This window comes from Drosophila hydei, unplaced genomic scaffold, assembly GCF_003285905.1.
Source record: "Drosophila hydei strain 15085-1641.00,03,60 unplaced genomic scaffold, DhydRS2 tig00000290-arrow-arrow-pilon, whole genome shotgun sequence".
Taxonomy (NCBI): Eukaryota; Metazoa; Arthropoda; class Insecta; order Diptera; family Drosophilidae; genus Drosophila; species Drosophila hydei.
This window is the reverse complement of record NW_022045704.1, coordinates 1,082,207-1,094,632: the sequence shown is the minus strand read 5'-3', so window position 1 is coordinate 1,094,632 and position 12,426 is coordinate 1,082,207. Positions and strand designations below refer to the sequence as shown.

At 44.1% G+C, this 12,426-nt stretch overlaps 1 protein-coding gene across 6 annotated transcripts; it reads right to left on the bottom strand.

Moving 5' to 3' along the window:
- Positions 1-6,895: 6,895 nt before the first annotated feature.
- On the bottom strand, positions 6,896-12,114 carry LOC111605533 (G protein-activated inward rectifier potassium channel 3). 6 transcript variants are annotated; one of them, XM_023324092.2, is made up of 5 exons: positions 11,665-12,114; positions 10,923-11,182; positions 8,271-8,545; positions 7,430-8,212; positions 6,896-7,128 (listed from the first exon to the last, which is right to left on the bottom strand). In XM_023324092.2, exons 2-5 carry the CDS (start codon positions 11,180-11,182, stop codon positions 6,971-6,973), a joined length of 1,476 nt encoding a protein of 491 aa, XP_023179860.2. In that variant the 5' UTR covers positions 11,665-12,114; the 3' UTR covers positions 6,896-6,970. The 6 variants fall into 6 exon arrangements, 4 of the variants coding, with proteins under 4 accessions (XP_023179860.2, XP_023179862.2, XP_023179863.2 ...); XM_023324094.2 differs by having other exon boundaries at positions 11,710-12,114; XM_023324095.2 differs by lacking the exon at positions 11,665-12,114 and adding an exon at positions 11,322-11,337.
- Positions 12,115-12,426: the final 312 nt, after the last annotated feature.

Here is a 12,426-nt window from a genome sequence, read left to right as displayed (position 1 = left end):
CAACGAACATTAATAATATTTTAAGAAACTATGCCGTCAAGTGTGATAATCTAACCTTTTACTATTCCAAGGTCCGCGGACACGTATCTGCAGTGCGGCAAACGTTGTGCTTATGACTAAATTGCGGCAGCTATTTGTGAGATGAACTTTGATTGATCTTGACTACCATAACACCCTCTTAGTGCAGATAAGTAGCCCCAAGCAAGCCATTATCCCAAAGCTCACATAACATAGACTTTGCCTAAGAACTCTTGTCTGGGAAAAATTGAACATTTTTATTAAATCTTGGTCAAAGTTGATTGCAATTTCAATCTGTTTTTCCTAAGACTACGACGACGAAGCAACTGCACCCGTTGCTGCCGCCATTGTTGCTGTTGTTGTTGCAGTTACCCGATTCATTCAAATTGCATTCAAATCAATTACATTCGAACTAAACATAATTCATGTGGTATGGGTTAATACAACAAATTACAACTGACATTTAAACAGAAACATGAAACGGACAATTTAACATGAGCCACAGCCAAGCCGAAAAATAAAACGAAATATATAGTATATATATATATATAAAGTATATATGTATAATAAAAGCAAGACAAAGGCTGACAGCGGCCGCTGCCAGGCATCATGTGAGGCAATGGGCAAAGGCAAAATCGAGAAAACCGAAAAGCCAAAAAGTCAAAAAGAGACGTAAACAAAATTGAAAAAAAAAAGAAACTGAAATTTTAAGGCGCACATAAAATCGGAGCCACTCAGACAAACAAACGTACAGCCAGCGATCAAGGCAAAGTGACCTTCAGTGGCCACAAAAAGTGCAGCCAAACACACACAAAGACACACACAGGCACAACAACGTCATGGCTATGAATAAAACAAAAACAATAAAATTCTTTTCTCACGATTGTTGACTTTAACACTTACAGCGTCGAAAAATTACGAGCCATATTCACTGTCATTGCCTGCAAAGCCCCGCCAGAAATTAAGCTTGACAGCGTGGCCGCATAAAATGCACTCGTATACAAAGTTTTCGTATGCCCCGATAATAACAGCAACAACAACAGCAACTGGAAATAAGCTACTGTGCTGTGCTGTGCTGTGCTGTGCTGTACTGCGGCGACAAATTTCCAGCCGACAATACGGAAAGCAGCATGAAGAGCCGTGGCTAACTGCAACCTGCAAGTCAATTTCAATGGAATCGAGAGAGTAGAGTAAGAGATAAATGTTCTGCGAGCTGTTGCCATTGCGATTTTTGCTTAATTTTATGTGCTTTGCATATTTTTCGGCTGGGATTGCATTAAAATTTCGTTTGCGTGTTGAACTCATTTATTTGTGCTGCTTTTATCGATTTAATGCATTTTGTAGTTGGCATGTCCGCCAGGTTTTAAATCTCTGCTCGCCAGCCAGCCAACCTTTGTTTTTGCAATTAAGTGAAATTTATATTATTGCAAGTTCGTCGCTTAAGTCTTTTGTGTGCGCGTCGCACATCGTAGCACGTAAATTGCCAAAAACGAAACAAAAAAACAAGAGAGAAGATATTTCCTACTTACAGTGCCCGGGTCGGTGCAGCGTGGGTCGCCACTAAGCGCTTCCCACACTACAGACACCCCCATCTTGATTCTCTGTCCCGGGTCGCATTGTCCTGGCAGCGGCTGCTCTCTGGCAGCAGTAGCTTATTTTAATCTGCCGCGTTGGTGGCGTGCATACATAATACATAATTACCGGTTTCACTTTTTGCCTGCCTCTGATTATCGTGGCATTTCTTGACGTTTTATTTTTAATTTTTGTTTTTTTTTTTTTGCATTTTTTCCAGCCATTGCGGTTTTTTATGACCCTCCAGTTGTTGCAGGCATTGCAGTTATTCTTTTTTTACTGGTCGTAGTGGTGGTGGTGGTTGCATCGTATGGTTTCTTAATTTTTAATTTTTATGATGTGTTAATGGATATTTGCGTGACATGACCTCCTGTCGTGCCGTCGGTATGGCCGTTGCCAAGCCGCCTACTTGATGAATGCTGCAGCGCCCGTCAGTCTGTCCGGTTTAATTGGACCTCGGGACTAGTGGACGCTGGATCTGCATAGAGGGAAACCAATGGCCAGACATTATGCAATGTTATGCATGTCCAGTTGAAGTACGCTGTAATTGAAGCTATTTAAAGCTTGTTAAATGGCAAGGACACGCCAGATTGGGGCAAATCCATCCACAAGGCTGTTACCTTCTCGGTCCTGTACCTGTCAGTCCGCCAATCAGTTTGAAATGCGGTGCGAATCGAGAAATCAGCAACAGCCTGGCTGACTGGCTGGGATGGCCGATTAATATCTGAATATTGTTTGGCGGCGCTAGATGGCGCCCTAACATATTCGCCCGATCATCAGACTTAAGTGAATCTCACATCACAATGTGACCCAGTTTCGAGTTTCCTATCAGGCATCTGCATTCTCAGTCAAGTGCCCTGTGCGACTGAGAACAAGCCAGGGGAACGAAATCGAGATGAAGTTCGAGCTGAAGTCGCAGTCGGGCCAGTTGTCGATCAAATTACACGCACAGCCGCTCGGCAGGAAGGTGATTACAGGCCCCGAGGCATGCAATTTGCATCAATAAAAGTTGGCCCGACTTGGCCACGTCTGCTGCTGTAGGTCAGTTTGAGATTACTGTCCCTGACGCTGCCCTTAAATGCCGTTCATCTTGTTCGGTGTGGCGTTGATTTGTTGACTGCTTCTGCATTTGGTTTCGCCTCAACCACTCACTGGCTTCAATCAAGTGACGATGGGCGCAAATGAGCCAAAGGCGCGTACAGGACGGAGCCTAACACACGCCCCGCCCGCTTTCATCTGAGCCGATGCCGAAATGTTATCCGCCAGCTTGTCTCTTATCGGATAAGAGTCAGCTATAGTGTTGTCTGATGCTGTCTGGCCACTTGACCGACCAATAATTACTTTCTCCAACTTGAGTGGGTAAAAAACTGTTATTGATTTCTGATTGCCGCCATAATTTTATTATGCATCGTTAAGCCGATAAAGTCGATGCTCGTACACCAAATAACTACGCACATTTGCAGCCATTTGCAAATTGCTAATGGCCCCTGAAGAACTTTAGTTGCGATATAAAATGACCCCCTGACTCTTATAGGCATAAAACTTTCCAAAAATTGTGTATAAATGTGAAAGGTTCACAGCCTATGAGATGATAACGAACCAATAACAAAATGTTGACTGCTTTGCATGTGAAAAAGCTGCTGGTTTTATTTGGCATTTTATGGATTAATAAATCTACGCTAATGACTTGCAATAAACACAAATACAAATTGAGCCGTAGAGATAAACTTAACAAAGGGCGTTAGAACAATGACTGCTGTTAAGACTAAGAGCTGATTTATGTTGCCTTATTTAAATGCTGTGCGTTATACAACATATATGAATTAGCAGATCTTGCTAAGATCTTATTTATGTATGCTGCCATAATTCGCCACATACAATATCTGACAAAGTGAAACTGCGAATGCATTTATCTTAAGCTCGTCAAGGCTTATAGTTGGCCCCTTTTGGCCAAGGGCTTCTTTTATAGCATGTGTGTATGCTTTATTATTTTGCAATTTCTTTTGTGGCAGTTGAAGTTTGCTAAATTACCTTCACTTCAGATCAAAAGCCGCCACCAAAAAGGCAAATCCGCAGTATCAAAAAATGTATAAAGGAAAAATGAAATAAAAATAATAATAATAATAACCTGCAGCTTCTCCACACCGCTCAAGTGTTATTTTTGACAGTTCCGACGTCCACTCCAACGTGAGATCTGTCAGAAAGGCGACCTGTGCCGCTCTTGATTGTCATTTTGATTTTGATTTTTATTTTGGCGGATTTCGGATGACAGGCCGAGCCTGGCCGCCAGCTCACCTGCCCGCCTGCCCGCCGGCCCGCCAGTCATTTCAAAATGCAATGGACCCAAAAATGTATGCAGATTTTAAATTAAAGCATCTTATCAACAACGAAATATACATCATAACCGGTCGCCCGATAGCCAATTTGGCCCGGCTCTCAGTCTCAGTTGATGGGGTTTCATTTCATTTTGCAGCGAGTGGCACTTCCTTAATTGGAGCAGGCACAGCAACAAGTGCAGCGCTAATTTATTATGTTATTTAATAAATATAATTACTGAATAATACGAAAACAAAGCGAAATGCAAAGTAAAAAAAAAAGACAAGCAGCGACCACTACTCATTTGTTGCCAACATAAAAATTACTTAATAATTTCCATCAAAACTAATTAATTTCAATATTATTCAGCCAAGCAAAAGCTGCCCAAGGCGAACAGCAACGGCAAAGGCAACAGCAACGCGGACGACAACGGCTTCAGTGTGTTAAGCATATTGTCCTGCACTTAACCCTTTTTTGCCGACTTTGTACTCTGAAATTTGTTATTGCAACATAAAATGCATATTACGTGCAGCAGAACAGCCAGCAAGGGCCAAAGGCCTTTTACCATTTTTATATCCATAATTATGCATGTAGTCATGTGCTATGTCGTAAAGATATAGTCAGGCTATTTGGCTCTTTCCCTATCTCCCTCTGTCTCTTGCTCACTCAATCACTTAGTAAGTTTTCGGGAGTTACTTAAATCAATTGCTGCACATAGCGACAAAACCGTCAACGCTTGAAGCCGTAGCTGATGCTGAGACTTTGGTCCCGAGTCTCTCTCTCTCTCTCTCGCTGTCTGTATGTTCCGTCTGAGGCCCGTTCGCTACGCTTGAGTAATTTCATTTTTGGCGGCTTTGTCCTTACTGGCAAATGACTTAAAGTTTGAACGTGGCTTCCAGGCCATCTCTTATGGCATTTATGCTACTTATGCAGCGTTTGTGGCTGCTTCTGCTATTCCTGCTGCTGCTGCTGCTGCTGCTGCTGCAGTGCGACCAAAATGACCGTAATTAATCAATTTGAGCAAAGTGGCAGCAGCGGGACTTGGAGTAGGGCGTTCGGTCAACGGCAATGTCCGTGTAATAACAATGAAAACAGCGTGTGTTGCATGGGACACGGCCAGACGCGCCATGTACTGAAACTCATACACATGCTCATATAGTCATATACTCGTATTGCTATACTCATGTATATCTGCACACCATAAATTATGTTCGCACAGGGTTAAGCGCATTATTTAAGCATTCATCACGAGCCGCGGCCCAGCCGCAGACATCGTCTGGGGCCCTTGGCTCTGCGTCTCTCATCTGTTGCCGTGTAATAATTTTTGAAATTTATGTAAACAGTGTTGATTATGGATGAGTTATGTAGCATGTTCTACCCTTTGTTGCCGTTGCCATTTTCGCGCTGCGAGCGCAGTTAATTTTAAGCTTGTTTTACAGGAACTCGCCTGCACTTACCCGTAAGCCTCAGCCACAATCGCAGCCTCAGCCTGAGCTTCAGCCTGAGCTTGAGTCATCGTCCAATTGATGTCTTTATTAGGCTGCTGCTTGCCGCATGGCTGCTAAATATCAAGCGGACTACATTTTTTGTTTTCTGCATGGAACAATAAAATGCCAGCTAGTGAACGAAACGGGCTCTGGCTATGAGTGTGCTGACAGCTTGCAGCTTTAAGGCGTGTTTGGAGCACTTAGCCGAGCCATGGGAAGCCAAAAGTCGCTCACGGACTGCTGCATCTAAAGCTCATGATATACATAAATACTTCAAATAGCCGAATTTGTATGTGGCACATTAAAAGTGACACGAACAATTATTTACCATGCCTACACACACACACACACACACGCGAAGTTTTCGGGGAAATATGAATTGCTGCGGTCGAAGCCAGAGGTAGAGGCCAAAACCATTTGGGTGGCGCTTTTGTCTTTGAAACGTGCTCGTGCCACATGCAGCGCGCGCTGCCTGCAACGTTTTGAGCCGCCAATAATATTTTAATTTTGTGTTTTTTTTTTATTTTTTCATCAGCCGCAGTCAGGCACGCTGGGCCACGTAGTCAGCCGGCACGTTTAGCCGGGACAATCACTCGATAGACTGCCACATGTCCCCTGCCACTGCAACGCATGTCACCTGAGCCACAGCTTCTGCCACGGTTGCGCGCCTAATGGTCAGCGCTTTGCGCTTTTAAATATGCTTGCTAGCTGATAAGCACGACAAACATTTAACAAGTAATTAAACATACTCCCAAAGCTCAGACTCAGTCAAAGCGAAGTCTGTGTCTGTGTTGGCCACAGTTTGAGTCAAGCCTGGACTGGCAGGCGGCTGCGCTGGCGTGGCCTGCTGCCAAATGTGGGTTAAGGACGCACAGCACTCAACGGTTGCCGCCCCTCGCCGATGGCAGCCAATGCGCATTTTGTTTTCATTTCTGAATATTCACTGTAATTGTTGTAATAGAGTTGCTGAAATTTGGCATTGTACGAATGTGGCAACGGCCACGGCTTACGGCTTACGGCTTACGACTTACAGCTTGCACACAGATGTCTGACCCACACCCACATTTCATTAGCCCCAGTCGCTGGGCGCTGTGATAAATGTGATAATAAATATTCAAGCTGTTTGTGAGTGTTATAATTTAGTGTTGATTAGTTTGCGCAAATAAGAGTTATTGATTCAATTTCAATTAAAAGGATATGAATGTTTTGCGTTAGCGCCATTCCAGGTCACATCAATTCTCGCGCCTACAAATGAAACAAGCTCGTTGTGGTTGCCCACATTTTCGCTTGTTTTGGGTGAGTGCTGAGTAAATTTTTTGGCACCTTTACATTGATAATTCGCAGTCAGATTATTAATGATACTTAATGAGTGGGCTGGGCCGAGTCGCATAGCGCAATTGCAATTGCCGACTGCCGGCTGCCGATTCCCAAGAGAAACCAGACGAAGCAGCTAAATGGCAATTATGTGTCATTTATATGAATCGCTGAACGTGTAATTTGTGTAAACTAAAAGCTCAAGCATTTATTAACTTATTTTTGTAAGCAGTAAGTAATCAAATAAAAGTACTCGGTAAGTTTCATGTGTCGATAGAACAGCCTCTCTGCAAGGGCAGCGACAGCTGCCAGCGCAGGCGCCGCGGCAGCTGCTGATTGCCGCACCAGGAACTGTAGCCGGAGCTGTTCGAGTGCGCGGACGTCGTAGAGGGATTGGGTGAGCTGCGCAGCTGAACGGAAGCTGTAGTGAGAGAGATTGCTTTAGATAATGCTCAAAGATTGCCTTGGGCAACGAGCCAACTTACTTGGGGTGGGGAACACAGAGCAGGCTGGCTGACAAAAGGGGGGCAACAACTACAACTACAAACTATATATATAAAGACAGCAACAAATAGGAAGACAAAGTTTCGAACGACACAAAAGCTTATGAGGCCTGATCGGAATGATTGGTGGACAATTGACGCATGGTGAAGGTGGTCTCTGCAGTAACAATGGACAGAAAGCATTAGCGAAGTTATAGCAACGACGTTATAAAATCAAACCTGGTGTGCGGAAGCCCTCCTGTATCTTGTAGATTTCGTTGAGTTCGCGGGCGCTGCAAAGGGGCGTATCCACCTGTGTGGTCTCATTGAAGCGCGCATAGTCGATCTCATAGGCCTGCAAGTCCTTGTTGTACAAGACCACGGGATCGAAGCGATGACCCCACAGTATTTCCGTGTTGATATAGCTCGATCGCGCCTGCGTAGACTGTCCCGTCGATTCAACCGTGCCCTCCAGTATTACAACAATTTCGAACTTGTCCTGCAGCATGTCGGTTGCATTCATATTGTAGAGCGGCGAGTTCTCGTCGATGCGATGCTCGATGACCATGGGCCAGATAAAGAACAAATCGGAGCCCGAGTCATCCGTGCCTATCTGCAGCTCTGTAAAGTGCTGTGTCATCACCTCGCCCTCCTTGGTACTGCGTGTCCTTATAAGCTGGGCCCTCACGCCGGCGCCAATAATGTGCGACTTCCGCATGTCACCCACGCGGAACATCAACGAGAGGCAGCCGTCACGCTGGCAGATCACCGCGTGCTTGGAGAACAGCAATGTCTGAGCGCGCTGCTTGGCACGTGTCATTTTGGCGAAGACAATGCCGGCCATAAACGCCGATGACATCACGCCAAATATGGACTGGAAGCACATCATAAATATGGCCTCGGGGCACTCGGGCGATGTGGTGCGCACGCCATAGCCAATCGTGTGCTGCGTCTCGATTGAGAACAGGAAGCAGGAGGTAAAGCCGTCAATGGCCGAGACGCAAGGCGCCCAACCGGAATCCTCTAAAGCATGCCATTTCCATTAGCGCATCTGTTTGGCTAGGTTATAAAATATACTTACCCTGATTATGTGGCAGATGCAGCTCCTCGAGATCACCGTGCGTATACATAATGAGCCACCAGATCAATGCAAAGAACAGCCAGGACAATATGAAACTCAAGGCAAAGGCCAGCAGTGTCCAGCGCCACTGCCAGTCCACCATCGTGGTGTACATGTCCTGCAGGAAACGCACCCGTCTGCGCTGCAGATGCTTTTGCACCACATTGCAGTCGCCATTCTTGAAGACGGCGCGACGCCGCACGCGTCTCATGCTGCCAGGCCGAAAGTTGCGAGATCTACAAAGGGGTACGAGAAAATATAGCTATGAATAAGGTCAGTTCAAGGATCAAACAAATTTTATTTGGCTATGCAAAGCAAATTTAAACAGCAGCCCGAAAATATGTTACAATCTTTTCATTGGCAGAATTGGCCCAAAAAAAAAGAAAGAAGAAGTAAATGGGAAACGGAATTTATGCCTATCAAGGGAAAGCAAAAACTGAGCATTTAAAGCTGCTAAAGACTCTAATACTGAAGAGCATTGGAACCTACGACCATCTCCCAGCATCTAAACGATCGAGTATACGAAAAACACTTGTGCCCTATGGTCAAATGATATACCTTGAGCAATAGATATAATCTATTATATAACAGAAATTGATAGATATAATCTATAATCTATTATGTAATAGATATAGATAGATAGATATAATCTATTATTTCAAAGGCGTCACACCGAAAAGTGTGTGTAACTCATACATCGAAATGCAGCATAGATCAAGCCAGCTTACCCATAGCAGGTCCTTCGAGCACCGTAGCCCATTCATCGCAGCTTTTCATAAGATGTAGCTTATTCACAAAGAGCACTTGGACTAACCTTAACCTTAACGGTTACTAATAAGTAGAATGCCAAAATATACTACCTACCTATGACTGTACATCGAGATAGTCTTTAATAATTTTGTGTTCGTTATTCAACATTGTTATCTATCCAGCACATAGAGCTATATTTAGGATTAGATCTATTTCGAGGCCATTTACATTTCAATGGCACTTTGTCTGTCTGCAATTGAATTGCCTGTTGCGAGTTACCCCAGTTGCCCGCTGTGCACGGCTAATTGTCTAAATTGAGTGTGCACACTTGAGCAGCAAACTATTTGCAAGCTTTTGGATATGGAAATGAAGTGCATCTAATTAACAGCGCACTTAATTTGCCAATGTCAGCCGTAACGAACTAAACTGGTTTCAGCCGAGGCAAGATGTCATCTAGTATTGAAACCATATATACATATATATACGTGTCTAATTCATTTCAATTGTCATTGCATGAATCGCAGCTGAAAATTGTAACAAATTGTCAATACAAGATTTGGGCTTAGCTCCCACATGGCACTGCCCGCACGAAGATCTGACAATTAACTGAGCTTGAACCCCATTGGCACTTGGAGCTTGGGCTATTAATTGACACTGTGCTGGTTCCATAAATAACCGCTAATCGAATTTAACGCACAACTCTCGAAAGCAAAAATGTGTAAGATGAACGAGGGCAATAAAATGATTCACTTTGCTTTGAAGAACTGCCGCACTTGCCTAATTGTTAATTACTTTTTAGAGATGTGGACGCCAACGCAGCAAAAAGTGCCTTAATCCCCATGTCAGACGCAGGCCCTGCCATCATCGGTGGGGCAAGCCTCTGCGGAAATGATTTCATAATCGCTCACGTGTGGGAAAAATGTGAGCACAATTGATTGATAAATCGTGCATGTGATAGAGATGGGCCAATAACTTAAATCAGATCGTTTAACGGGTGAGAAATGCCTCCATTGAAAAGCTTTTGAAAATCTGTTTAAGTCATGGGGCGTTTCACTTTGACAGGTGTATAATGCGGCAGTGGGACAGCATTTGAATGGACTGGCTAATGAGCCGACGTCGGTCTGTGACTGTCCGCTAGACGCCGAAACCCAGATAGGGAAACGTTTGAGCGACTTCTCGTTTAGATAATGCTTGTTACTTGTGTAAAAATGCAACTAGCTGAGCGACTGCGTGGGCGTCTGTATAAATTACAACCGCAAACGGCGCACGGAGCACTTAAAATCAAATAACCGTCGCACTGCTAATCAGTAAGATAAATCGTAATTTTAGACTTTTGTATCTGTCACACACACACACACATCTGCAAGTTCAAGTTGAATGTCAGGCACAAACAGTCGTTATGCAAGTGACTTGGAATGCGCACCCCTTAGCCAGCGAGTGGCTGGATCCTTTGAGCGCCTCATAGTAGACGCCAGCCTGCGAGGGCGTGTGCGAAATGCCCCTCATATACTGCCGTTTCCACTCCTTCATGTGGGCAAACGTTTCCTCCTTGTCGCCCGCCTCGCCGGTGTCCGCGTCGGCAACATCCTGTAGGACCTGCACATCGGTCAAAGGCACTTGCATACTGGTCATCGGGACACGTTCCAAGCCACACCGCGCACAAAACTTGACTAAAGTTGAGACTGGCACAACTGATCTCAAGCCAACATTAAATCCACATAGCAGCTTACAATGTTTGGACTATAAATTAGAGCAGTACTAACTAATAAATATCTATTGACTGCAGCACTTAGGCAACTCACAAAACCGAGTGTAAATAGAGCCCTAATGGCTTGCTAAGTAAACGCCCCTTAGCCAACTTACCTGCAACTGGGCTGTCGCTGAAAGGCTTTGCCATTTGAGGAGAGGCCATAGAAGCTGGCCGGACGATTTGGCACGATCGTTATGGGATACGACTGCGGATTGCTGATCACACTGTCCAGCGAATCGGGATCCTCTTCGATGGTCTTTGGTCTATTGAGCGGCTTTGCGGACTTTTCATTGGACCTGGCCGACGCCGTTGTCGTTGCCGTTGCAGCTGGCGTTGTCGTCGCCGCCGAGTGAGTTGTAAAATTGAAACGCATCTGTGGAAGGCAGTTGATGGCATTTTAGGTACGTGTAAATCACAATATTTTGCCAGTTGCTAGCTATTTCTGTTGTGCTAAGTGAGCAAACAGAAAACTTGCGAGCAGACCGCATCGAGGTGCGAAAAATATATCATACATAACTAGATTTAGAAACGTAAACAAAAGATGAGCACGTTAACGTAAGCACTGCAACCAGCTTGTTATCAATTGTTTATGAATATAGTCATATATAATATCGGAATATATAAGCGTTGCAGCCATGAAAGCTTTTCACTTTTATATCACTTAGTTTACTTTTGAATAATGTAAACTTTTGTTGAGAATAGATTAATTTGAAAAGCTATAAAAACGTTTCACTTCGAAACACAGAATAATTAATTTCGAAGTTTTTATATTATTTGTAATACATTTTATTATGAATAGCACTTAAAGACTTGACTTGTATAAAAATACATCAAATATCTGTTGAGTAAACAGACCTTTAAGCGATTTTTGGCTCTTTGGAGATTCAAGCTTTTTAGCACCTTTTTAATAAATTGACACCTTTAAAACGAGCATATCGGATTTTCTTTCTGCTTGTTTTCTTTTTGTTATGCAAACAAACTTTAGCACATCTTTAGCAATTTAGTCAAATTTTGATGTGGTATGTATGATGTGTGGCAAACGCACGCCGCTAAAATTGAGCTTTGTTTTGTGAACGCGCGCCGAACCAGAAATGAGCAGAGTACTGGGCAGACAGGGCAGACAGGGCAGTTCGGGCAGCTGCACACAGAGCTAAACACAAACAACAGAAGCTGCTGCTGAAACTATCCACGGAAATCCAAAGCGACACTGCGATGACAACGCCACAGAAGCTACTTCGTAAGTCGGGCCAACGGATTAAATGACGGCTCGACCGACGTTGACGTTGACGGCGACAGCGACGGCGACGACGACTGCGACGGCAAGAAAAAATATATCAAACTAAACAAAAGTTGTGAACAAAAGGCGGCGCACTGTAAATGAGCTCAGTTACGCACACACACACACACACACACTGTCAGCTCCCACTCAGACTGCAGATTGATGCTCTCTCACAGATACAAATGCCAAAACACATACGCACACAGCCAGATAAAATTGTCGCGTTGATACGTTGATACGAGAAAAGTTCAATTGAAATGATTTTTAAATTGAAAACGAGGCGGAAGATAAGCGCGATAAGTTATACTTATCTGTATTTGATGTTTCAATGCGCAGAA

What these genes read in the sequence shown, in the direction of transcription:
- LOC111605533 (XM_023324092.2), bottom strand. Translation starts at nt 11,182, where the DNA reads ATGCGTTTCAATTTTACAACTCACTCGGCGGCGACGACAACGCCAGCT. An exon ending in CAGCGACAGCCCAGTTGCAG is followed by an intron (nt 8,546 to 10,922) that starts GTAAGTTGGCTA and finishes ACCCCTTTGTAG; the next exon opens with ATCTCGCAACTTTCGGCCTG. An exon ending in GGAGGGCTTCCGCACACCAG is followed by an intron (nt 7,129 to 7,429) that starts GTTTGATTTTAT and finishes CTCTCACTACAG; the next exon opens with CTTCCGTTCAGCTGCGCAGC.